Raw genomic sequence first — 25,645 nt, forward strand, 5'->3', positions numbered from 1 at the left:
ATCATCTGGGCCTTCCCAACTCAAATGGGTGATCATGTTCACAGCAGCAATCTCCAACCCTTCAGCCCCACTCAGGGTGATGCTGAAACTGGCTGTGCTGATTGGTGGAAGATTCCCTGTGCCAGGATGTCTGTCCTGGGGTTTTGGGAGCATAAGATTTCCTTTGCTGAGATTTTCATCAGGACCTTCCTAGGTCTTATTTAAAAAGCCAACCCTTCCAGCTGCCTTATGGATTCAGGTCCACTGGGGAGGGTTGTATCTCTTACATCTTAATTGAAATCTCTGGGAAAACTAATATTAAAACAATATAGCTTAAAAATTAATAGGTTAGGAAATAGCATTTCAGAGGCCAGTATGATTTATGACAATGTGTCTGCATTTGAGAAAACCATTAACACAGCTTGGTCTCTTCATTCAAAAAAGATGGTAAAACAAGATATTACAGAAACATTTCACATCTTTTGGGCTCAATCCTTCTCCTACTAATTTTAATACCAAAGCGGAGATTGGTTGGCAAAGAAGCAGCATCCTTTGTATCTCATTCCAAAGGAAGGCAACAAAAGAAATTATTTACTTGGTCTCACTGCCTAATTACAGACTAATCCAGCTTCTGCTGAATTCAGAAAGGACTCCACTTGGAGCAGACAGGTGATATTACCTGAACTGAAATAGCTCACATGTGATAAATCTCACAAATCTTGATATCAAGCTAGAACATTACCAAAGGCATGGTTAACAAATTTCCAGATTTATCTTTTTCCATACTGCCTCTTTTCTGTTTGATTTTTATGCTATTATTTGAGAGCTGAAATTTCTGAATCTTGAGCTTGAACACCTTCAGACTGAAGCAAATCAGTTACTGAGGTTGGGCAGATCTGGCAGATCTGATTCCCCACTTGGGCTCAGTTATTTGGGGAGTTAAAAGCTGTGGGCATCTGGCTCTGGGGCTCCCCTGTGGAGTCAGCTGCCACCCCCAAACACCATGAGAAAAGCAACTGCTGCAGCATGTCTGGCCAAACTGGAAGCAGGAAATACCAAGAGTCTCACATCATGAGAAAGCTTGGTCTTGTGAGCTTCTCAGGTCACTTTCAAGAACGAAAAACTGTGCAGAAGTTCAGAAAAAGAGACAAATTTTTTCTTGCCAAATTAATCAAAAAACCTGAACTCTGAGGTCCAAAGCAAAAGCAAAACCTGATTATGCAGATACATTCTGTTCCCCTAGGATCTTGTTCATGGAATACTGGCATCCTCTCAGCTGCATGCACATTCAGAAAGAGACCTCACTGAATTTGTGTGTCCTGAAAGAGGGGGAGAAGTGGAGCCTGATCTTGCCTGATCATCAAATTTTTTTTCACAAGAAGCAACAACTGAGATTTTTCAAGGCATTTTGAATGCTCAGGATGGGTATTAAGCACTGCACTAGAAGTGGGATTCTATTAAGTTGTCTCAGCTTCAGCATCCAAAGATGGAAACACTAAAAATCACAAGTAACTTTTATAAGTCTTGCCAATTTCCTGGAATAATCCACCCAGTGGGTAGGGTTTGAAAGCATGATGAGAGCTCCAGGGAGAGCTGGCCAAGTTCTCCATAAGAACAAGCAGGACAACTGTGTCTCAAGTTCCCACAAATCAAACTCTGTGGTCAGCTACAAACTCCTCTTTACATTTACTTGTGATATTCAAAGACTGCATGTAAAAGTGAATAGTGGAAATTTATTCTGTCTTAATATAATCCATCCCTTTTTTTGTGCAGCTATTTCCTCACTGCTCTCTGAGGGTGAGCTGAGCATGTTCCAAACTCATCTGCTAAGGACCCTGGAGTCACCCTCCACAACCCTCAATGGTCCCACTCCACCAGACAGGCAGAAATCTGTGCTGTGGCTCCCTTTAAGCCACACAGACCTGCCTGAACCCAAATGTCTCCAAATTTCCAAGGCTCTGACCATTCTCTGAGCAGTCTGCCCTAACCAGGATCAGGGGCTGATTTGAGAGCTGCTGCACTGACCCAAAACCACTGCACAGCACTGAGCATGGCTCCCTGTGTCCAGTGTACCCTGAAGAGCAAATGGTCCCCAAATCTTATTTACTTACCATACAGTAAAACACCATGGCACCAGCTCCTGTGTTTACAGTGGAAATGCAATGCAGTAATTTTGGTGGATTTTTCTCTTCAAAACAAAAGAAGAATCTTGGGTATGCACAGTTTACATCATGGGGTGTTGCAGCTTGCAGGGGAATTATTAGTTAAGGCAGTCTGCTGGCCAAAGGGCCTAGATTATTATTATCATTATGATGATTATTATTAATTATCACGATGATGATGATTATTAGAATAGGTTTTGTTCATAGGGAAAAAGTTCACAGTAAAGTGAGAGGAAACCAGAGAAGGATGATTAGTTGATACTGTCCTGGAAAACTCATCCCCAGAGGGAAAACCATACTTGTGTTGTTGACTGAACCGAGTTTCCTGAAATATTTGTTTTAAGACAAACAGGAATTGGTCCTAAAGCCCCAAAAGAACAAACTACTTAAGAATTTACTTAATTTTAAGCACTTAAGGAGCTTCATCCCTATTTATTTCAGCAGGATTACCCATGTTCTTGAAGCGGAGCACAAGCTTAAGTACTTTGCTGAAGAATCAACATTCACTTATAGGTGCCTTATTTGTTTTCACATCTCTAGTTTCCCTATGACATATAAATCAGTGCTTTGTGAGTTACCTGATCTTGTATGGAGGTAGCTTGGGGCTTCTCTTCTGGCAGCTTTTCCTTTTTAGCTTCCACTTTTTCTTCCTCCTTTGTTTTTGGGTTTTCAATAATTTATTTATCGTTTAACAAAAAACCATCGCATCTGTTTGCATTCTTTGTTTCTCCACGCTGTGTTCATGTACCAATCCAGTGTGCAGCCACCACTCCATCAAGTGCTGCTGTGTCCACACCTCTGTGTGCAGCTGTGTCCCCTCCACCCTCTCCAAATCCTCCCAATTTCCCCCCTTTGGGCCTTTCTCCCTGCTGTGGCATCATGCTTACATGTCCCAATACAGAGCCCTTTCTTGTGATTGCATTTAGCACACAGCATTCCTCACACACTTCAACAGGTGCTCACAATATTTTCTGCCAAGATGTGTCTGCCTCCACCTCATGGGTTACTGCATTAGGCCAGTTTTTATAGCAGCTGAGGGGGGAAAAAAGGCAGCAAAAGCACATGCAGAGGTCTGAACATGCAAGGTTTTCTCTGAATGATGGGGTGAGGTCAGGCCTGTTGTGCACTGAATTATTGGTAAGCAGGAGGGGATTTATTTTTAAAAATAGAGAGCAACAGCACAAGTGTTAGTAACTTCATACAGGACTAGATCTGTGATGAAATTCCAATTCAATCTTTTCTTGCATTACATTTCACACAAACCACAGGTGTCTTATTTTGGTGCAAAATGCTTACTGTACCTGCTTTTTTAAGGCAGCTGCTTGACGTTTTTCTTCTTCTATTTTCTGTTCTTCCATCTTTTGTTTTTCCTTTAATTTCTCTGCCTCTAGCTTAGCCTTTTCCTCAGCTGCCCTCTTTTCCTCTTCTGCCTTTGCCCTTTCCTCAGCTGCCCTCCTTTCCTCCTCTGCTTTCTGTTTTTCCTCAGCTGCCCTCCTCTCCTCTTCAGCTTTAGCCCTCTCCCTTTCCTCAGCTGCCCTCCTCTCCTCCTCTGCCTTTGCCCTCTCCTCAGCTGCCCTCTTTTCTTCCTCTGCTCTCTGTTTTTCCTCAGCTGCCCTCTTTTCTTCCTCTGCTCTCTGTTTTTCCTCAGCTGCCCTCTTTTCTTCCTCTGCTCTCTGTTTTTCCTCAGCTGCCCTCTTTTCTTCTTCTGCTTTTAACCTCTCCCTTTCTTCTGCTTCCTTCCTTTCCTGCTCGGCCTTTTCCTCATCCGCTACACTTTGCGTCCCTTCTGGCACAGCATTTGTATCGTTCTCTGCTTTGTGTTCCTCTGCATTTACAGTTACTGCCTCTTCTTTATCAGCGGGTTTTTCTGCTGTCACATCTACCTGATTTTCCTCCTCCTTTGGTTTCTCCTCCTCCTTGTCTTTTTCTTCTTTTTTCCCCTCTTCTTCCCCATCTTGCCTCCAGTTGTTCCTCTGGTAGGATTTGGTAACTGTTTCAGTCTCCTCTTTCCCCGTGGTCGCGTTTTCTTCCACGTTGTTCACTTCTCTCCTGCTGGGCGCTGACAAGCTCCCGTCTGTGATCGTGGGGTCCAATTCCTTCTGCCGTTCCAGGGCCTCCTGCAGGCGTTTCTGGCGCCTCTCCTCCCGCCTCGCCAGCCTCTCCAGCAACGCGGCTTCATCGTCCAAGGAGCGCTTGCTTTCCTCTCCTGCCACGCTGGGCGAAAGGGACAGGCTTGCATTAAAAAAAAAAACCACCAAAAAAAATTCTTTCTAACAACATATGCACTTCACTCTTTGTGACGGTGTTCACAGGGGTCTTAGGATGAGGGAAGAGACGTAGATCTGATTCCATGTTACAGAAGGCTTGATTTATTATTTTATGATACATATTACATTAAAACTAGACTAAAAAGAATAGAAGGAAAAGTTTCATCTTAGAAGGCTAGCTAAGCTAAGAATAGAAAAACAAGAAAGATAACAAAGGCAGCTGGCTCAGACTCTCTGTCCGAGCCAGCTGGGCTGTGATTGGCCATTAATTAAAAACAACCACATGAGACCAATCACAGATGCACCTGTTGCATTCCACAGCAGCAGATAATCATTGTTTACATTTTGTTCCTGAGGCCTCTCAGCTTCTCAGGAGGAAAAAATCTTAAGCAAAGGTTGCACACTTCAAAATTTAGCTGCTGTTTTACTATCTATATTCATTCTCCTTGCCTTAAACAAATTGCATCTTGTGCTCAGGATCTATTAGCACTTGCCATCGCAATTTTGGTTTTTTCTATCAATTGTGTTATGGCCATTGGAAATCTGGGTATATTGTTTATATTATTGTTTATGTGAAACTAAACAAATGATGGATGGATAGGAAGGCCAGCTCTGGACAGACAAGGTGGCCACTCAGCTTTGTGACAAGTGGGTGGTGAAAGCAGTGATATGGTGTAATGCTTTAGGGGCTGCTGGGTTGATGGTTGGATTTGATGATCCTAAAGGTCTCTTCCAACTTGGATGATTCTACGATTTCAAGTGTCACCTCCTTCCATGAACTTTTCTGCTCTTTACACCTGCCTGACCCTGACAATGCCAGGTGAGTGCTGTGCTCTGGAGCTCACACCCAGCACCTTGCAGGAGTGTTGCAGCCACAGCTTGAGGACTGGGTGGCCCCATGGTTCCATGACCCCTCTGAGCAGAACCAGAGATGTGGTGTTTTGTGAGGCCAGATGAACACACATCTGAGAGAAGCTGAGAGCCTCATGAGCTGGAGGCTGGCTGAATTACCCCACAGACAGCCTTGAGGACACCTGGATAAGTGCCATGAACCAGATGTGTGATGCTCCCACCCCACCACATAGACACAGGCAGGCTGATCCTCACTGTGTGAGGTCCTTCTCCAGTTCAAGGATGGCCAAACCCAGCACTTCAAACTCAAGCACTACAGCAAAACTCTTCCAGGCACTTCTCTACTCTGAACAAAAACTGCCATTGGCTTGTCAGTAAACAACATCAGAATTTACCTGTTCTGGGCATTGACCTCAGATTTCTCTGTGGCTTCTCCTGAGACATCTCCTTCCTCCTTTTGCCTCAGCCTCTCCTGCCGAGCCCGCCGGCGCCGTTCCCTGGCAGCCTCCTCATCATCATCATCGTTCCTCTGGTAGGACAGCCTGCAACAGGGAAACATTGGTGCTATAGCATATTGGACACTGAAAAAAGTCACAGAAAGCAGTTTTCTTGGGCAAAATAAGTGTGGCTACAGTGGCTGCTCCACATGCTGTTGTGAAAATATTCTGTGAAATTGAGATGCATCGTTTCTAACCCTGGTTTTCTTTTCTTTCTCAGAAGAGAACTTGAGAAACTAGTCCCTGTGAAGGCAGCAGCCACACCACACTGGCTGCTAGAAAACACTGAATCCATAAAAGCCCAGCTCTGTAGCTGAGCAAACATCTTCCTAGCCTGCACCACGATCCTGTTGGAGCACTCACAGGATTTGAGCAGACTTGATCAAGCCCACATAACTGAAAGTGGACTCAGCGAAGCAGATTTTCATTAGTCTCCTCTAAACATCACATGCTGAAAACAGTGACAGAATTATACATTTTAAAGACTAGAAAGCAGGGAGACACAAGTATGACAGCAGTGGTTGGTTCTGAGTGCCAAACATCTGACACCCACAAAATGTTTGTGAGCCCGGAGCCCTGCCAGGCCAAATCACACAAGATCTGTGCTGTGATGAAAGCCTACAGCTGAGAACCCATTGTATTCATCTGCCCCAACAGATGATTACATTTAGTTTCATCCTGCTTGAAAAGGAAAGCAAGACCTTAAAATCCTAATAATCCTGTGTCCCATTCAAATCTTTGCTGAGGTTATTACTGTGAGAGATAAAGGGAGAGGCCTGCATTCCTCTTATCTTTTAGAGCAGGGAAAGTGAATTAGGAAGCTAACATGTGCCAGACCCAGTCAGGACATTCATTTACTTTGCTTCTGGCAGAGGTCTGACACATCATGGTTAAGAAGCCTCCCCTCTTTACATAGTCACGTATTTAAGTTAGCAGTGCAGCCATGAACGTAGAAAAAAGCCAGAGTTCTGCACTTACTTAAACCAAGTACAGATAATGTTAGTTTTGCAAACATTTAAACATTAAAAGCAACTAAATTTTGATTTAGCCATCAATCAGACTGTTTGGGGCCAAACCTCTCCCATCACCATGTTCTGGTACTACTTTTCTCCATTGCTGAAAGAAGGGTGAAAGTATAGGTTCAGCAGGGACACAGTAACTCCAATTTCGCTTTAAGAATTCAAAGTGCAAAACATGGCTGAGCCACTTGCCAGACCTAGAACAGCATATTCATCCTCAGTGCACCAAAGAGTTTAATTTGCTATTTTCATGCTCTGCTTTAAGAGGTTTTTCTTTATAGAAACAACTCTTCTCAAAGAGAGAGCAAACCATGAGCAGCATGGCCATGAGGGAACACAGTGGGGGATGAGGAACAAAGGAAGGAGCTGAATTAAAAGCACTAAAGGTGTGATACAGTAAAAGCAAGGAAAAGCAATTCCTGCCATTTGTAAGCAACTTCAAGGGTTATCAACATTTCATTTAGGTCTGGAACAGAAAGAATATGAATACAGTAATAAACCAGTGGGGTCTTTAATTTCCACAGGAAGCAGACTCTGGAATAAAACTGCAATAGCAAACTGACCAGACACCCCCTTCATTAGTAAGATGTTCTGGCTGCAAGAAGCCTGTGATCTTTTCAGCTCTGAAGTCCAGCTGTAAGGGCACAGGAGAGGACACACTGCTCCCAGCCTGGGGCAGCTGGACAATGGCCACAACTGAGTCAACACCCAGTGTCTACAGCTCAGGATTTGTCTTTGCAGTGAGACCACACAAAGATGAAGAAGTTTATTCCCCTCTCTGTACCCACACAGAGCACTCCTACACAGCAAGGAGAACAACTGCTTCTAAAAGCCTCTTTAAAATGCCTTATTTAAACCACCAGTGGCTCAGCAAACTAAAAAAGGAAACAAAAAGAATACCCTAAGCAAAAATTCCCACCAAATCTTATCTATTAAACAGATATGTACTTCCTGTCCTTGGACACTTATCACATAGATCATCTGTTAAGAAAGCTGAAAATTTCTCTTAGTATGATTCTAAACACCATCCATTGCCATGCTACATATCACAGCAGTTTCCTACAGTGAGCAAGCACACCAGGTACTCTTCATGAGAATCACCTTAAATATTCATTTCTGCTCACCAGCAATCATGCAATCTGCTCAGTAACCAGGAAACACTCATAAGGTACAACTAATTGCAGGGTTTTTTTAGGAGATGTGTTCCTTGTTTTCCTTACAATTGCGTTAACACTGTTTTCAGTGTTAACACAATTGAGTGTAAGGGGTGACCCTCATTCTCCCACTGCAACAGATCTCTGTAGCACCCTACCATGAGCAAAATCAATTTGGGAGCTCTTCAGAGCTTATCTTCTAATTGCCTACATCTTTTGACATCCTTCAGCAATTGTAAATAAATAATGAAAAGTATGTATTCAAGATTTCAGCTCTCTTTATCAGACAGATGGAAATCTGATGGTCCGCACTGGCCTGTGCTGTTCCTCCACCCTTGGAGAGCAGCCTTGCTGCCCAGCACACACCCAACAACTCAATTAAACTGAACTTACATCCATTTGTGGCTTTGCAGGCAAATATCCCTCCACAAGAAGCAGTTCCAGCTGTCTCAGGCAGTGAGACCACAGCACAGCATGATCTCCAAGAGGTGTGCCAAGCCTGCTGATAACACTCTCTTGTGGAATATTCAGAGCACAGAATATTCTGAGCTGGAGGGGACCCACAAGGAACATCAAGTGCAGCTCTCAAGGACTGAAATCCCAGACCTGAAGAACTCAACAACAAATCTCAGTAACATCTGAGTAAGTCTAAAAATGTTGCCCTCAGACTGAATAGGGGGGACTTAGAGTGAAACATAAATCTGCTGGATTGGGAACACAGGAGATGTGGCCATCTGCTTCAGACCTTTTTCAGAGAAATACAGCACTCCGCATTTTACACCAAACACTGAATTTATATAAAGTTATAACCCAGCAAGAAACTTGGTAATAGCTGGGAGGATCACGGGGCTGAAACCATTGTATACAAGCCAGATTTAACTGGTTTCCACTTGAAACCTCAAATCAGCCCGAGCATTATCTAAGGCACTTGGGGTTTGGAGTTCCTTGCTCAGTACTAGTACATTATTATTATTTTCTGAATTATGACAGCACTGAAATCTCCTGATCAAGATCATGGGCTTCTACACTAGGCAATTTATGAAGATTGGGCAAATTCTGGTCCCCATTCTAAAGAGTGTGCATTCTGATTAAAGAGAAACCTTATAATTTGTAGCACAATCTGCCCTCAGTGAGTCAAAAATAAACTTGATGAACTTAAATTCTTTTATTCATTTTTCACAGGAGTAGAAAAAACCTGCCTAATTTGAGCTGGATCCCACTACTCCATTCTAGAGGAGGCAGGGAGAAAGAATTGCTGTGGATCTGAACTCTGACTCCATTTCAAGAGTCAGAAATACATGAAAAAATTCCAAACAGAACAAAAGCCTTTAAGATTTTTAAGCAGTTCATATCTGCCTCTTCTTCCCTCCATGGTTTACTCAAATGTCAGTCTGGTTTTTATGCCTACAGAACCACCTTGCATCCTCTCAGCAGTGCCCTCACCACAGGGACTCAATTAGACACAATTGCACCTATTCAGCAAGCTCTTTCCCACACTGCTTTGTTATCCTGGAGCTTTTACATGTACTACAGATTGATTTTGCCTGTGGTCCACCCCAAGAAATGAGATCATCCATCCTGTACCAAACTGCTGCACCTCCAGCTTGCTACCTAACCTACTTCTAAGACCTCTGCCCTTTATTATGTAGGACCACGGCAGCTGAGGTGATATCTGCTGATTTGTGGCTCCAAATTTATGTCAGATGAAGGATGTCAGTAAAATGTCCTCTATGACAGATTTCACTGCCAGACTCAGCCCATAAAAGCTGAATTTGTTGGCCTTCTGTGCTCTTAGAAAGTCTTTCTATTTACCCAGGCTCTTCCTGAAAGGATGGGTGGGGTGAGGATGGACTTTGTTAAAAAACCCACTGGGGAGAGCTCTTTGTGTCACTGTTGACATTCAGTCCCGTTTTATTTATGATAAAATATGTTTTTAGTCTTTTTATTGTTTGCCTAATTTGTGTTATGATAGGGACGCTTCAAAACCTGAATATAAACAACAGATCAATCTTCACCTCAAAATAAAAAATAAAACCATAACAAGGGCACATGCTTCCACAGAGGGCTGTGCCTGTCTCTTTCAGACTCTGCGTGTCAATCTCAGCTGCACTTTATTCAAGTCATAACTAAAAATGTGCTGAATGGTGGGGGGAAGTTGTGGGGAAAACTATTTTTCCTAATCATTCCTCCATCACTCAGTGAGAGCTGCCAGCATTCTGCTCAGACCTGCTCAAGAAGATTCATTTTTTTATGGGGGAATGAGCAGAATTTCAGTCCAAAATGTTCATGCTTCAAAAAGATGTAGTGAGTGAAAACAGGAGATTATGGTGGAGATATGCAGACATACCACCACAGTTCTCAGTCCAATGTTGTGCGTGAATGATGCTATTAACACCCATATTTTTCACATATTTCTCAATTTGACATGCACCATTTTTTTTTCTACATTGAATGTAGGAGAGACAAGTGGATAAAATTAACCAATGGCTGGGAATGAAACCCAGACAAATTAAAACTGGAAATTAAGCACATGTTTCAAACAGTGAGGATAATTACACACACAAGAAATGATGGAACATCCATCTCTTGCATCTCTGCATTAAGATGGATGCCTTTTTGGAAGTTATACTACAAAAGAATACTGATTTTTGGGTTCATTGTAGATAGCTTGGGGAAATTCCACTAACACTTATGTATAGAAAGTTAGACTAGATTATATAGTGGAACATGTTGGACTTAAACACTACAGCCTTCCATTTACAAACACTACATGTTTCTCATTTTGCCCACAATTTATCTCTGTCTCAGAAATATTTTTACTTTGTTTATCCATCCATTCTCCACAAGTACACAGTCTGTTCTTCTGAGTAGGTAAATTACCCAGATATGCCCACAGTTCTTGGGCCAAAACAGACACAGATGCACCTTTCAGTGTATTTTGTTCTCATATTCACTTAATTTTCATACTGTGCTCCTAATACACTTTCTTCTTTTTCATAGCTCCAAAAATTTCAAGGACTATTGGTTTTTTCTTATCAAATATGTTTTCAGAAGAATATTTTTTCTGTCAGACCTGGCAACCTTAATTTTCTACCATACTTTTAGAAGCATTTCTTCTACCTTAAGCCTTGATCTAAAATACCTAAAGGCTAAAACTTTTGGTCATTTTAACAGCACTTTTTTTGTTTCAGCTGAGCAAAACCTTTGGATTATTTACTTTGGTTAAGGAGTTGGCTGGGAGGTTGTTATTTTGTTTACATGACAAAACAGTTAAGCATGGGAAAGAAAAGGTCTTCTGAGAGGTTCAGTTTGTGAATTTTTTTGTTGTTGGTGTTTTTCTTTTTGATGTTTTTGATATTTGGATTTTTAAACAGGTAAGTAAAGAGTAGATGCATTCATCCCTCTAATAGTTTGATTCTGAAATCTAAGGTGCAAGCCATCCACATTGAAGAATGAAGGATAAAAAGTGGCATGCAAAGTAGAAACCACAAGGAAAAAGGACTCCATAGGGACAACAAAAATCCTTGGTGATTATCAAATAATGAATGCCAAAACCATCCAGAGATTTGGTTTCTTTGCTGGGGATGCTGCTGAAGCCTCCAGGAAAGTCCCTGGCTTCCCAAATTACTGCATTCCATTGAAAATGCAAATTTCAGTTTTGTAGATGTCCAAGATTTCCCATGCCCTGTCTCTTTTCCTTTTCCCTACTCATAACAGCAGACTCCCTTTGGTTTTAGACTCTAGCCCTAAACCTAGGCCTTGCAGTTAGATCCATCTGTACCACCACAGCATCTCTCTGCACAAAGGCAGAATGACTCATGCACCAGCCTATTTTTCTTTTTTCTTTTTTTCCTCCCTTTCCTCATGGCTTAAAACTGATGATCTGTTTCATAATATGAAATGCAAGCAGATTCTGCAACCACAGCCACATAGCTCTGGTAAATTGCCTCTGAGCACCTCAGCATAAATCCAGCACAGGGCTGCAAACATGAAGGGTAAAACCCTTCTGCTACCGAAACAATGTCAAATTTGCCTCCAACGTATATTATATTTAGATAAAAGTGCTTGCTGGAAATGTACCAGGGAGAAGCACATAATTCTCTCAATATGTGGAGCCTAATGCTCTGCAGTTTTACTGCATAACAATAGACATGGCATTGACCTGCCAGTGAGCAGAGCAGTGTATCCAATCTGTTCTAATTCAGAAGTTTCACATGGAAAAAAAAAAGAAAAAAGAAAAAAAAAGCAGAAAACAGTAATTGGCCTTCTACCTGATAATTTTTTACTGTTTTCCTTGAAGCTTGGTGGAGTTCACCCAGATCTCTGTTTCCCTGGCATATGCAAACATGAAAAAAAAGTGTACAAAACAAGTTTGCTTTTCCAAACGTGGAAAAAGTGGGAGCAAATCCCAATCAGTGTGCATACCACTGTGGTTAATGTGGTATTTGTTGACTCTGGAGCAAATTGCTTGCTGCCACCACCTCCAGCTTTTAGTGCTTTATTGCATATAAAATCCAAAATAATTTATGCCACAGCCTTACCCAGTAAGTAATATTTCAGGCACATGACTTGAGAACAATGGGCATCTTGCCTAGCTGAGGCATAAGTCAGGCTTTACAGGATTTGCCCTAGAATGCACAATCCACAATTTCTACAAAGACAAATAAGAAGTTTTCTTTCTTGTGGTTTTGGGCTGCTATATTTAATATGGCTTTCAAGGCAATTTTATATGTCAAATTGCATCCAAAATCAAGACCTAACTCAATGTGCAGTTTAGCCCAGTAGCTGCAGCACGCAATGTTTTTTGAAAAGATGTCGTTTCAACTTTAAAAAAAAATGTTTCTGGTGTGGTCTTTTTGTTTTGTTTTTTATTTCAAAGCTGCATCCTCAGAAATTAGCAAAGAACAAACTGATGATTCAGGAAAGCACAAACTGAATTTAGAATAAATCATGTATGAATTCCTGATCTGGAAACCCAGCCTTCAATTTCATCTGCTCATCTACTTTTACCCTGTTTACCAGCTTTGGAGGCTTCTTTAATGCAGCACTCTAGGAAATAAAGGGCCTCTTAACAAACCAACAATTCCACTTCATTTCCTCCACAAAGATCAACAGGATTGCTGCATTTTAAGAGTGCTGTATTTTAAAGGGAAATGCAGGACCATGAAGATAAGGTCTCGTACCCACAAAGCTTTAATTTCAACCTGCTCTTGCTCCACTGAATATCACGTAAGGGCAAAGATTAACAAAGTTAACTCAGAGAATCACTTATTTGAGGAAAGAAACATTAATATCCAAAACAATCTCAGTCACACACCCTAACCCTCCATCACCCTGCCCAATCTACTCACAATCAACTTCCAGCATATATTCATTCACCATCCACCCTGATAAAACAAGAGATTTGTGAAAGTGGAGATGGAACAAGGCTTTGGTTTTCAGAGAGGACAAATTTCTGAGCAGAATTGCCTTTTGCACTCGTGGATTGATATCAAGGACAATGCCCACCAGTAGTGCTGGTGCCACCCTGGAAGGAGTTTTTACATCTGTCACTGAAATGCTGCCATGCCTGGGGTGGATCAGGTTGTGGATGGCTTCATACCCAAACCAGAGGTCTCTGATTTAGGGCTGACCCTGAAATTCATGCTGGATTTGGGACAGAGGTACTAAGTGGGGCAGGAAGGAGGAATGTGGAAGCAGGAATAGAAGGCTAGGTCTGTAGCACAGGAACAAGAAATGTCCCTGGACTGTGGACAGAGAGAGGAGACAGACCAGAGCAAATGGATGAGGAGCCTCCATCCCTGCAGTGGGGGATGGAGAACATCGATAGAGAAATACTGGGAGAACAGGGAAAAGGGAAATAGATCCTTCCAGGAATAGCAAGGACAGGGCAAGTGGCTTCACCAACACCCAGCCAGCTCCAGAGGGCTGTCCAGGGCCTGGAAAACCATAACCATGACTGATGGAAGGGAAACTGTAACACAGCAGGTTGTGACTACCCAGGTTATACATCACTCAGTAACCTCCGAAGTGTTCTGTGGTCTGAAACACCTACAAACAGCCAGGACACAGCATTTCTGTTACTTGCTCCATTGAAGGTATGAGTGTTAGCATTAGTCTGGTCTCTGTGAAGCATCAAAACTGCTCTGGGGACTAGAGATTGTCATTAAATGACTATTGCTCAGAGCCAGGCAGGTCCCCAAGGATGTCTGCTGCAGCTTTCAGAAATACAGCAAACACTGTGCTGGCCAGCAAAGTACAAGGCATGTACAGGGAGTCTGGAAAAATACTTTTACCAGATAATTCCTCAGATAATAATAGAATAATCTTTTTTTATCCACTCTTCCCAGCACAAAATATGCACTAGAAGGACACAGCCTGAACATAGCACAGCAGACTATTGAAATAAAGGCCACAAACAGGATAGCAGACAAAACGCAAGGCCAGAACATGCACCAAAACAGAGCAGACTGTGAACCCTTATGCTAACTGAAATAAACCACTTGAGGGGAAATATGGCATTACAAATACATCCAGTGCTGCAGCATGTGGTGAATGGAAAAAAAAATATTAATGAAAATCAGATGTCTCAACATTTTCTGGTACTGATTCCCCACGCACACAACTCACGGATGCTGTGCAGGTGTGGATTTTGTTTCAAGGAAAATTCATGGCTGTTTGCTTTTAGCATGGGCAAGCATCTCTTTCTTTCTGAGGTGTTTAAGAAGCCTACTTGTCAACAGCCAAGGTGATTAGGAGACACTTTCAGTGAGGCAGCAGAGGAATTATTAGTGCAGATCCCGTCATTTGCTAACAGGATTAGGGGCAGACACATTCCATGAATCCCTGTGAAAGCTAATCCTGATGTGTCTTTCACCTCCATGAAAGGTAAAGAACCCTTCCATAAAACAGGTCTGTACACATCTGCAGGGTCACGTACAGCACTTTGAACAGCACACTAATGGTACAACAATTTGCAGACATCGTATAACAGCACTGTGCAAATTAAACAGCTGGAGGTTTGAAATGCAGCCATTGTAACTACACCCACACAAACACAATAAAATATCCTGCCTTTATCCTTTCAATTAGTTTTCCCTTAGATGTGCTTGTTCTTCTCATATTGCTGCACTGGAATCCTTATTCCAGAGATGTTACTCTAAGCAATTACCAAGCTCAGTACTGGAGATTCTGTCTGGAAAGCTGGCTGAGCTCATGAGAGCTGATTAATCACACTGCAAATACAAATCCAAAAGCCACTGTTTTTTTAAAAGGGGGGAGAGGGACAACAGAACTCTAGCATCCAACAAAAACCTCTTCCATTTAAAAGACTCACTAGCAAATTATCCACCATTTATAAGCTGCTCACAGAAGGGTCCAGATAAAAAACCAGGAATCACTAGAAAATAACAATTTGCTTGCCCTAAAAGTGCCCTCAGCCTGGAGACTTCCAAAGGGACATAGGCAGCTGTAAAGAGGCACCTAACACAGAGAAACTGCCCTGTGGAGATATAGGGACAGGGTACAATATTCAGTGTGATTTCTAACCACTGCAGTTATTATGGCATCTTTGTTGGCGCTGCTGCTGATAATTTCAGTTTCATTCTGGGACAGCAGCTCCACACAGGAACCCAGTCAGTAACAGCAATAGTTTCAATAGCCAGTCAGTTGCAAAATGCTTTACACAGGTGGGCAACAAGACAAGAAGGACAGCAAAGAAATGCTGTGATAAGAAAGCAATACAAGCACTAGGAATAGACTGCAAGGGCTGCCAAAAGAGGATCTGATCCCAAAGGTGAGAGGAGACAAGCCATGATTGCCACCAGTTTCCATCACCAAGAGGCAAAGCTGTCTAACAGATTCAACTGACATTTTTACAGAGAGGACAGTCAAGAAATTCATCATTAAATGTACAAACCCACAGATGTTTAAGCCAAGGCTTCTGGTATAATCCATTAGATTCCAGAAGTGCATGCAGACTGATGGCTATTTCCCCCTTGTTATTATACTAGTTCCTGGCACTGGTTAAATTCTTTCCATCAAAAGATCTCAACATGTTTTACAAATATTAAGCAATCCTTGCAGCCCTTGTGACTTCTGTGTGATGAGTACCATGGCTGTTATAATGCCAGTTTATGGAATGGAAAAACAGATCTATAGATGAATGTACTACTTCTAGTCTAAACACAGCAGATTTGGTTTTCTTTTGGCTGCACTATTTCACACCTGCTCCAAAAACCTGTTGAAGCTCCAAGAAGCTCTTCAAGCAATTTCTGAAGGGAGTTGTTGTGGGTATGTGGGCTCCTTCCTCCCAGTCCCATCCCCAACAGCTGCACTGTGCTGACTTCCACTGCTGCTCTGACAGAAATCTTCCTGAGATAGATATTATCAGGATACCCATGTTCTGATCATGTCAGTGACAGAATTACCCTGAGATGCCTTTTTCTGGCATACTGAACAGAGACATGCTCCCCTGAGCTCTCTCTGACCAAGTGATGGCCTGTCTCTCCTCCACATTTTAAATAAAGCCTTCTGTTGCTCATTTCCAAGGTATTTCCAAGTCAGTAGTTGTCCGGTTTATCTCGGCTGTTTGAGGGGCCTGAAAAGGCCCGGGGTGGCCTTGGGGCAGCCCGCGTATCGAAGGACGAGAAGAGGCTTCAGTTCTTCTTTCGGTTTTTATGTTTATTAATTGTTTATCTAAAAGATGTTCTTTCAGCCGAACAGAGATCTGCTCAGCAGCCAGCCATGGGCACACTGTCTGCCCTCCCGGGCAGCCACGTATCTTTATACCCTTTGTTACGTGTACAATATTTATCATTTTTCCCCAATACCATCTATTCTTATAACTCGGTGTACTCTCACTAATAACCAATCCAAAGGTGCCACCGTGGCCAAAGAAGATGGAGGAGAAGAGGAAGAAGAAGGAGGACAGGACACACCCCAATTCCTCCATCTTACTCCTCCAAACCCCCCTGTACATAAATCCTAAACCCTGTGTCTCACCCTCTAATTAGCTAATCTTTTCGCCATTCACCCCGGTGAAGTCCTCTTATCTTCATAAAGGTGTCGTCTCCCGTGTAGGGTCAAAGTCCTGCCACCAGACACTTCTGGCAACATTCCAGGACTCCCGGGCCCCCCAAGGGTGGTCTCGGGGGCCCGGCATCCCAGGACTCAGATCCTGAGATCCCACAAGTAGTCTACATTTTTAAAAAAGAGGTGTGCCTGCTGGGAAATAGGAAAGTAAGGGCCAAAAGCAAGTTTAGCCCAGGGGATCTTGTGGCCTTGTCACTGCAAAAGCACCTCAGATTTTTCACAGGGGTCAGCAGGGCTCAACACAGTGTGGAACCTTTCGGAACACTTGGTTTTGAATTTAAATACACTTAAATGCCTGAAAGTATAAAAGAAATGGGATCATCATTGGGAAACAAGGAGTGGAAACAAGGTGCGGCCTGCTGCCACACCCTTCTGCTTCTCAAGCTTCTACAGGTACAGGAAGCTCAGCAGGACTTGGTGAGGCAGGACTCCCAAAAGCTGATGGAATGAGAAAAACCAGAGAGGTTTTAGTCCTAGAGAAACTGCAGGAAGTCACATGGGAATGCTTCTGTGCATTTCCACAGCTCTCAGTGCTCCCTCTTTGCTCCTACAGGAGAGATGGGACTGACCTGAATTCCAGCCAACCCTTCCAATACCAACTCTTGCAGGACTTGGTCTTGATTCAAAGTCAAAACTTCTCCCTTCTCACCTGGACTGCAAGCCAGAGTGTTTTGGGGTGTCACTGAGACTTCTGCCACATTTGCACAGCAGATGGATCCCAGAAATAACACCAGAGAGCAGGCCTTGCACTTGATCCAGCCAGGCACTGCTCATCCAAGCATTTTCCTCCCAGCAATCCACTGTAGCCATTCACAGACACACATCAAGGCCATTGCAAGGGAGGTGCAATTCCATCTGTCCTTTGATAAAAGTTCTCACTGAATTTAAGTCATGCAGCCTGAAAGGCACTGGGAGGGGCCAAACCCCAAGCATTGGACAGAAAATTCACATTTAATATACTTTTGAGAAAGTTCAACATTTGCAAAGCGAGGATTTGGCCACGTAAAATGACAAATACCTGGCACAGCAAAGAATTAGGAGAAGTGTAAGAGAATTTGAATTCCTACTCACACAGAATAGAGTAGGAATTCAACATTTCAAGTTGAAATGTTACCAAATTTCAACTGAGATTACTGAGTAAACAAGAATATGGTCATTATCTATCTGAAGCAGATAACCTTTAGCAGCTACAAGGTAACAAAAAGGTCTAGGGATCAGCAATACTCTAAGACTGCTCTAAATTCAAGCTATTTTAATTCTTAATTAATTCTTAATTCAAGCTATCTTAATTCTGCCAATGAGGTGCTCTTGGATGCACTTTGGGGTGTTTCTGCCAGCTCAAGATGAGGAAGAGACACACTGCCAGTGTTGGTGCATAGCCATAATCACACACAGACAGGTTTTCTGGACATTTGATCAAAATACCACCACCCAAAATTGTTCAGGGGCAATAAACTGGGAGCTGGGTGGGAGACACTCTGTGAAAGACAGAGAAGAATCCAGGAATTCAGGTAAGTAATTAACCCCATGGCTTTTCCAAAATGCCAAAGGACCAAATGCAGCTCTTAGAGATGCAAGAAAGGAATATTTGTTCTCAGCTGAATGGGCTGCAAATTATCACTAAAGCACATGCAGTCATTGGGAAGATTTCACAGCCATATAGATAAGGACTATGGGAACACCAAGATAGCTCTGCTACAAAGTCAAGAGAGCTTTGTGAGTTTCCTAAGCCTTGAGTAAAAGTTATGTTTTCAGAGAACAACAAAACTGCTTTGCTACAGCCTTTATGGTAAATTTAGCAGAGGAGCAAGGAGAAAATTAATCCTCAAACTTCATCTTTCTAAGCAAAGTAAAAATTTAGCAGGTTTTGGAAACAGATGTGGCCTCTGCTAATGAGGCTTTTGGGCTTTCTGCAATCCTGAGAAAGAAAACTGCTGACATGATGTGTCTGACCACTCCTGTTCCAGGAGGAGGGAGATGACTAAGGCCAAGATGCACAACACCATCTTACACACCCAGAGCACATGCCAGTGATTTTCCTCTTGCAGGACAAACAGAATCCTACAAAAAACCTCAGGCTTCACAGAGGAAAGATGAGTGTTACACAGAATATACACCCTAATTTAAAAATAGAATTCTTCTTTTACAGACATCAGTGTACAAGAGAATACAGTAAGGTTGGAACACATTTCCATTGGGCTTTGCAAAATAATCAAATAACACACTATCAAAAGATGACTGAAAGGGGAAAATAAAAAAAGGGGGGAAAGGAAACATGACAATGGAGAATGTCACTGCAGCACACAGGAGCTGGAAAGGCAGGAACAACCTGAAATGACCCAAGAGACTGCACAGGTTCCACCATGGCCATGTCAATGAGTGATGATGGTAGCACACATCACTGAGTCACAAACTCCATTAAATCAGGTACAACAACAGAAGTACAAACAAACAAAACCAAACCCAAAACAAACTCAAAACAACCAAAAAAAACCCCAAACAACAAAAACCCATGGTAAGGAAGGAGCCAGGACAGCAACAGTTGTGATGTTAAAAGGTATTTCTGTAATCACACCGCAGCAACTCCAGTGCTGAACGAACTGCAGATGGAATCTGGCAAGCCGAAAAACCTCCTGTTCAGAAACATGTAATATCTTTTTATGCTTAAAAAGGCCTGTGGGCAATTTGGCTTCAGCAAACCAAACAGAAGCCAGAATTTTACATCCTGTACTGTCAAGTGCATTGGTCTCAAGGACACACCTCTAGGACAGGGCTCTGCATTTCCAGAAGAATCGTGGGAAGAAAAATAAATGCACATGGATGGCTTCTCTAGGAATTGTTTTCTCATTTCTTTTTAAAATACATAGCACACCATTTAGGAGATCTTTCTCAATAATGTTCTGCTTCTGGAGCCAGAATCATATTTTATTTTTTTGTTCTGTAATACAGCAACATTTGCCTCAAGGACTTGCAGCAGGACGAGATCCTGCTAAAGAGAGGTATAAAGCAGATTGAAAGTGATCTGAAAGAGTCAGAGTTCAGAGTGAAACTTCTTGCAGAGAGTTATTCCTCTCCAGTTGAGAGGCCAGGTTCTGCTGGAGCCAGGCTTGCTCATGAGAAACTGAATATTTCTCACTGTTGCTTAGTCAAGGAATGTGGAAAAGTGATGGATGGGAATTAAAAAAGAAGACAAAGTTAGCCAAGTCCCTGATCTTCAAGAGAAATGCTGGCTAAGGAAGGGTCTGAATACAAACAGGCATCTTGCAAAAAAACCCCCAAACCCTACCAATTCCCCCTCCCCCAAATTTTGTTTATTAAGCTTTTGGGAGTAGCCCACACCTAATAGTGTATCTGTATGTTTTGCTTAATGTGAACTGGTACCTCCAACCCCTGCTAATAAAGCTGTTTATTTTCCTTTTCTGCTTTATTATCATCCATTTATCTTTCACATCCTTTCCATACAGTAAGCTAACCTGAATTATGACAGGATATGTACTCTAGGATTACCATGGTGGGGAGCAGAGGAAAAAAACTGCTTCACAAGTGATGCCAGCAAATGTACAGTATTCAGAAGAAAATAAGCAAGAGAGTGACAGAGAAAACTGGGTATTAGTGATTAAGTTAACCATTATTCCTCCTACAATCAAAGAAACACATCAGAGCACCAGGCGGAAAGGGGGCAGCCACTTTACATCAGTTTCAGTCTCCTGATGCAGCACAAAGTGAATTTAGGCAGAGCCTATACTTGGCTTAGTATTCTTTTTCCAGGAGATAAACAGAAACTGAGGAACAAAAACCCCAAAACTCCAGCTTCTGCCCTCATTTGAAACTTTGTTCACCATAATTCAGGCTAAAAGTCAAGGAAATGCATTGAGTTCAGATGTGAAGCCTGTACTTAAGCCCGGGATGTGCTGCTCATCTCTGGAATTCAATATGCACATCCAAAGCAATTGGAAGGAAAAAACAGATGAGCCATCAGCTAAATCTTGTAGCTAGTACTTTACTTCAATAGTGGGTTTTGGAGAAGAGAGAAATTGCATTGAAATACTTTGGAGTACAGTGTGATTTTTCTGACAGCTTCACAAACTGCTTAAATGCTTTAGAGGTAAAAAAAGAAACCCACATGGAAAACAGTTTTCCAGAGTGCTTGCTGTTCCCCAAAAAGGTGATTACAGCATTGCACTGCTGGACTCACAAAAATGCCTCGTTACCACATCCAGCTTGAGTGTCAGGGTGAGACTGCACAGCAGCAGCTGAGCACTTGTGAAAAGGAGAAGGAAAAGGGGAGGGCAAGGCAGAAGGGGGAGCGGGGGAAGCCCTCCCTGCCTGCTCTGCAGAGGATTTGAGCTGCAGAAAAGAGGAACCGTGTCAGCAAATGCCAAACCAATGCGGTACCTGCCAAACCGCACCTTATCCCTCTCAATCAGCAAAAAAAAATCATCCACTGCCTGATTTCTCTTACCTCACCAATAAAGGGCTGTTTTTTTCCCTTATTAGGACAGTCTCCATGCTGTAAAATTCCGGCTCTAATAAGTGCCTTTAACAATATGTGCTGCACATCAGCACAAAAAGAAAGTAGCGAATAAAAGGAAAGCACAGAAGGAGAATAAAAGGGCTGAGTCCTAAATTAAAAAGGACAGCATCAGCTTAGCTTGGGCTCCAAAATTTGATCATAGATTTTATGAAATGGAGAATTAAAATTGGAATGGATAAATGTATGAAGGCTAACATATATACAGATATATAATTATAAACTTGGCTCTGCAGCCACTTACACATGCAAGCTGCCTTACTGAACTCAAGGAGACTTTTTCACCACATTTAAGAGCTTCCACATCCCAAAACATAAATCAAATAGTCAGTACATGAAAATAGTGCAAGAAAGAGTTTTTCAAATGTTTTGGGGTTTTTTAACCAAGTAAAATCTGGATAGAGTGAAAAGTTATAGTAAGTTGAGCCTCTGTGTTTCAATTATTTCAATGACTGATGGAAGAGTTTTTCTTGGTTGCATTTTTCAGCATTGGATTTAATTTACTGGACATAATTGACTTCATCTGCTTTATATGGAAATATGTACATATATATGAACTGAGAAGCAAAGAGGGCCTAAATTAATCAGCAGAGAATTTCCCTGAGTTTTTCCTGTTTTACTCTGAATTGGGAAGAGGGTGGATAGGCAGTGCAGGTTTGGCAGGAAGGGGGAAGGCAGGGGTATGAAGAAGCAGGATAAAGCTCTACCACCCCCATCCACCACTGGTTGAACACCTATGCCAACAGTGTGGCTGTGGAGGAGCTATCTGGATTAAAGATCTGCACTAACAATGAATTTTCTAGTTTTGCTGAAGCAGAAGCAAAAACCCTTGTCAGAGTGAAGTGATATGGAAAATGTTCAGGGCTGGTTTTTTCTTTTTTTTTTAATTCAGCCTGGAACAAGAAAGCAAATCTTCCATGTAAGTTTTTTTTTCCTTTTACTTTTCTCTTTGAAAGGTATGTGAATTGGAATCAAAATATTTTTAAAAATCAGTATTCTTTAGTTACAAAAAGAGCAAAGGTGCAACTCACTAATTTCTTATGTAGAAAGTGTAGAAAAAAAATTTAAAAATAAAGTATTTCCTATTATTTTAATTTAGACAAAGCCAATTTCAGAAACCTGACACGAACTCATAACCAGCTCTGCTCTGAACCATTCTGAAAGAGTTCCGGCCAAAACTCTCCCATATTTCCTAGGTTTTACTAAATTTACCTTTCATCAGAAGCAGTTCTCACAGCTCATTTGAGGCATTTGGATTCATAGCAAGTTCCTGGCCTGAACCAAGGCTTGCACAGGGTAGAGAATTTAGCTCAGAATTTTCATAAAACTCTTCCAAGTCACTTGTTCTCTGACAAAACTTTAGCTTTGAACTAAGACTGAGGTGCATGTTCCAATCTCCACTTCAGCTTTGTGCTCCTGAGAGCTTTTCTTATGCTGAAAACAACATCTTTCACTGAGGCAAGCAGGCTCAAAAATTTCAGATGTTTCCCTATAGACCTGTCCTTTCTCTGTCACAGAAATTCCCACTCAAAAACGTTTCAGTTCTTTGTGTAGACTTGTCCCTGCTGGGGAAGAGCCACTTTCAGAAATTGAGACTGGAATTCTTTGCTTCCAGGAAAATAACCTCACTCTGGGCAAACATCTTCATATATCTTGTCTGTAGTTATGTCCTTCTTGTATTACCTCAGCAGTGTAAAAAGGCTTTTACAAATTAAGGATCCAGGCCTTTGCCCACTGAGGAACAGGGATGAAGAGCATGGTCAAAAGAGACCAGAAGAAGAAGAAGAAAGCTTCAGATGAAAATTAACAGCATCAGTTTTTGGAGCAGAATTAACCAGATAACACAGTGCCACCAGCACCACTGCTATCTGTGGAGGAGTCCTCTCAAACCTCTCTCTTCTCCTAAAAAATTAGGGATATCAGCCTTGAGCATCCAGCCAAGATACAGAAAAGATAACCTACAATACAAAGAAAATTCTGCAAAAAACTGAGCTTCCAACAACCAAACTGAAGTTTGAACAGAAGTTATCATTTGCTGGAAGAAAATATTCTACCTGTTGGCAAAGAGAACTTCTGTTTTCTCTAGGAACTTGCACAGTAAACACTTTAGTGTCCAGCACAGCGAGCCAAGCCAATCCCTATACATTCATTAAACAGACTTCATGTTTTCAGGCCAACCAGAATTTCTTGGCTCCACTGAGAGCTTCTGCTTTTAATTTCTAGTGTATCAAATGCTAACAGGATTATATTCAGCTATTTAGCAATTACAGAATTTTCTACAAATACCACAAGTCCACTGAAAGCACAGAAAATATCTTTAAACGACGCAGATGAAATGATCATATAGAGGGGCCATTAGAGGACATTTGCAAGAAGTTAACAATCACATTGTACCTCATTCAAAATAATGCAATAACAGCCTCCTCCTTTTCCCTGGAGAGTCTCCAGAGAGTGAACTTATAAGGATTTTAATACTCCTTTTCTTTTCCCCTGCAATGAGAAGACATGAGCCCTTGGAATGATTACGTTATGCCTCAGCCTGGGAAGGGCAGTATTTCATCATGTATTTATTTCTCTGAGCAATGCTTTGAAGAAACCTTTGTGGGTAATGCTAAAGGTGTCTTCCTTCTTTTGGCCTGAGGTCATGGAGATGTTTGTTACAAGGGAATAAATCAGTTTCCAAGTTCTGGCCACATATTTGATTTTTCTTCGGAGTCCTTGCCAAAGAGAACTTTGCTTTTCTTCCCCAAGCATGCTACTGTGAGTCTTGACAAAAGAAACCCATGTCTGGTTTTCAAGGTGTGTCTGCTTTCATTAGAAGCTGTTACAGGACCCAGAACTCTCAAATACAGCAAAAAAATCATTACAGTAGATACCCCTAGTTCAAGAGAAAAGGATTGTTTTCACTAAGGTGGAATTTCACTGATTTTAGTGAACTCACTTCACACTCAAGCTAAGGCTTTGCTCCCAGCTTTTACTCCCCCAACACATCAGAGATGTCAAGTATAAAGGCAGCACACTGCTGGTTCCCTCACCTGCCCAAAAGGGACTGGAGGAGAATATCTCCCAGCAAGGATATCCAGTGGTCCCCAGTATTTTAAACAAAACAGCCAGACCCTCACACCTCATTAAACCAGGTCCAGCACAGACTAGAAAGGATCTCAAGGTCACCTCACAGGTCCAGCCTGCACTCAGGACCAGCTCCTCACATCAGGTATCACAAGGTAATGCTTTCATCACTTATATAATCCCTAAAGTGTCCAAATCTCACCTGCTTTGCCCTTTCCCCTTGCACTGAGTGCAGAGAAATTGGCGCTCCCCCATGGCTGCTCCCTGTTCCCAGACAGAACTATGGGAGGGCTGGCTACTGCGGCTTGTGGCTGTGTTTCACCACAGAACACCACACAAAAAAATGTCATCTGACATGCCCTTAGTTAAATTATTATTTATTACCCAGTTTCTGAAATCACAAGGAAGGATTTCAGATTCCTGGAAGGGACTTCTTGGAGGGGCTGAGTTTCCTGAGCTCCCTCTCCCTCCAAGAGCACAGGATTTCATGCTGGAAACTCTAAAAAACAGGCATAGAAATCCCAGTTGCTCTTCAAAACCTTTCCCAAGCTTTAAACCAAACCCTTATATAAATCACAGCAATTTAGAAACATAGCAGTGCCCTGTTTCCTACCCATCAACTCATAAAGCAGACCAACAAAACAATACAGGACAGAATAAAGCAGATTATATTACTGGCAATATTACACAGGCTAATTGATTTTCTCCTCCTGCTTTTCCTTCCACATTCAGGCATGAATGTGCCACGAGGACTTTATTTACTCAGTGAATTAAGCAATCTGAGTTATGTGAAAGCTTTCACACTAACTATGAAACTCCCGCAAACTTCCCACCAACAGAACTCCAGTTAGCAGCCAGTTCTCCCAACATATCCTTCTACCACTGAACAATTTGAATTCTGCAATCCAGGTAAGAGAAATTCATGAATACAAAGAATTTAGACAACAGAGCACAATATAGCAAAAAAGAAGCAAAGTAAACCAATCTGTTGCTTATTTCCCAGTTCAGCCAGCTTCCCAGCT

The 25,645-nt window shown here is 42.1% G+C and overlaps 1 protein-coding gene across 12 annotated transcripts in view; it reads right to left on the bottom strand.

Annotated features, from left to right (window-relative positions):
- CALD1 (caldesmon 1) overlaps positions 1–25,645 on the bottom strand; it is a 202,585-nt gene that overhangs the window by 20,164 nt on the left and 156,776 nt on the right. For 10 of the 12 annotated variants that reach the window (XR_010443035.1, XM_064735488.1, XM_064735442.1 and 7 more), the window contains 3 exons: positions 5,656–5,802; positions 3,443–4,355; positions 2,720–2,794 (listed from right to left, as the gene is read on the bottom strand). Coding sequence is in view for 11 of the 12 variants with exons in the window: in XM_064735488.1 (XP_064591558.1) it covers positions 2,720–2,794; positions 3,443–4,355; positions 5,656–5,802 (1,135 nt within the window). In the remaining variant the exon portion in view is untranslated. The remainder of the gene's footprint in view (positions 1–2,719; positions 2,795–3,442; positions 4,356–5,655; positions 5,803–25,645) is intronic. The other 2 variants (XM_064735513.1, XM_064735526.1) reach the window with 2 other exon arrangements.

Source organism: Zonotrichia leucophrys, chromosome 1A (assembly GCF_028769735.1).
Source record: "Zonotrichia leucophrys gambelii isolate GWCS_2022_RI chromosome 1A, RI_Zleu_2.0, whole genome shotgun sequence".
NCBI lineage: Eukaryota > Metazoa > Chordata > Aves > Passeriformes > Passerellidae > Zonotrichia > Zonotrichia leucophrys.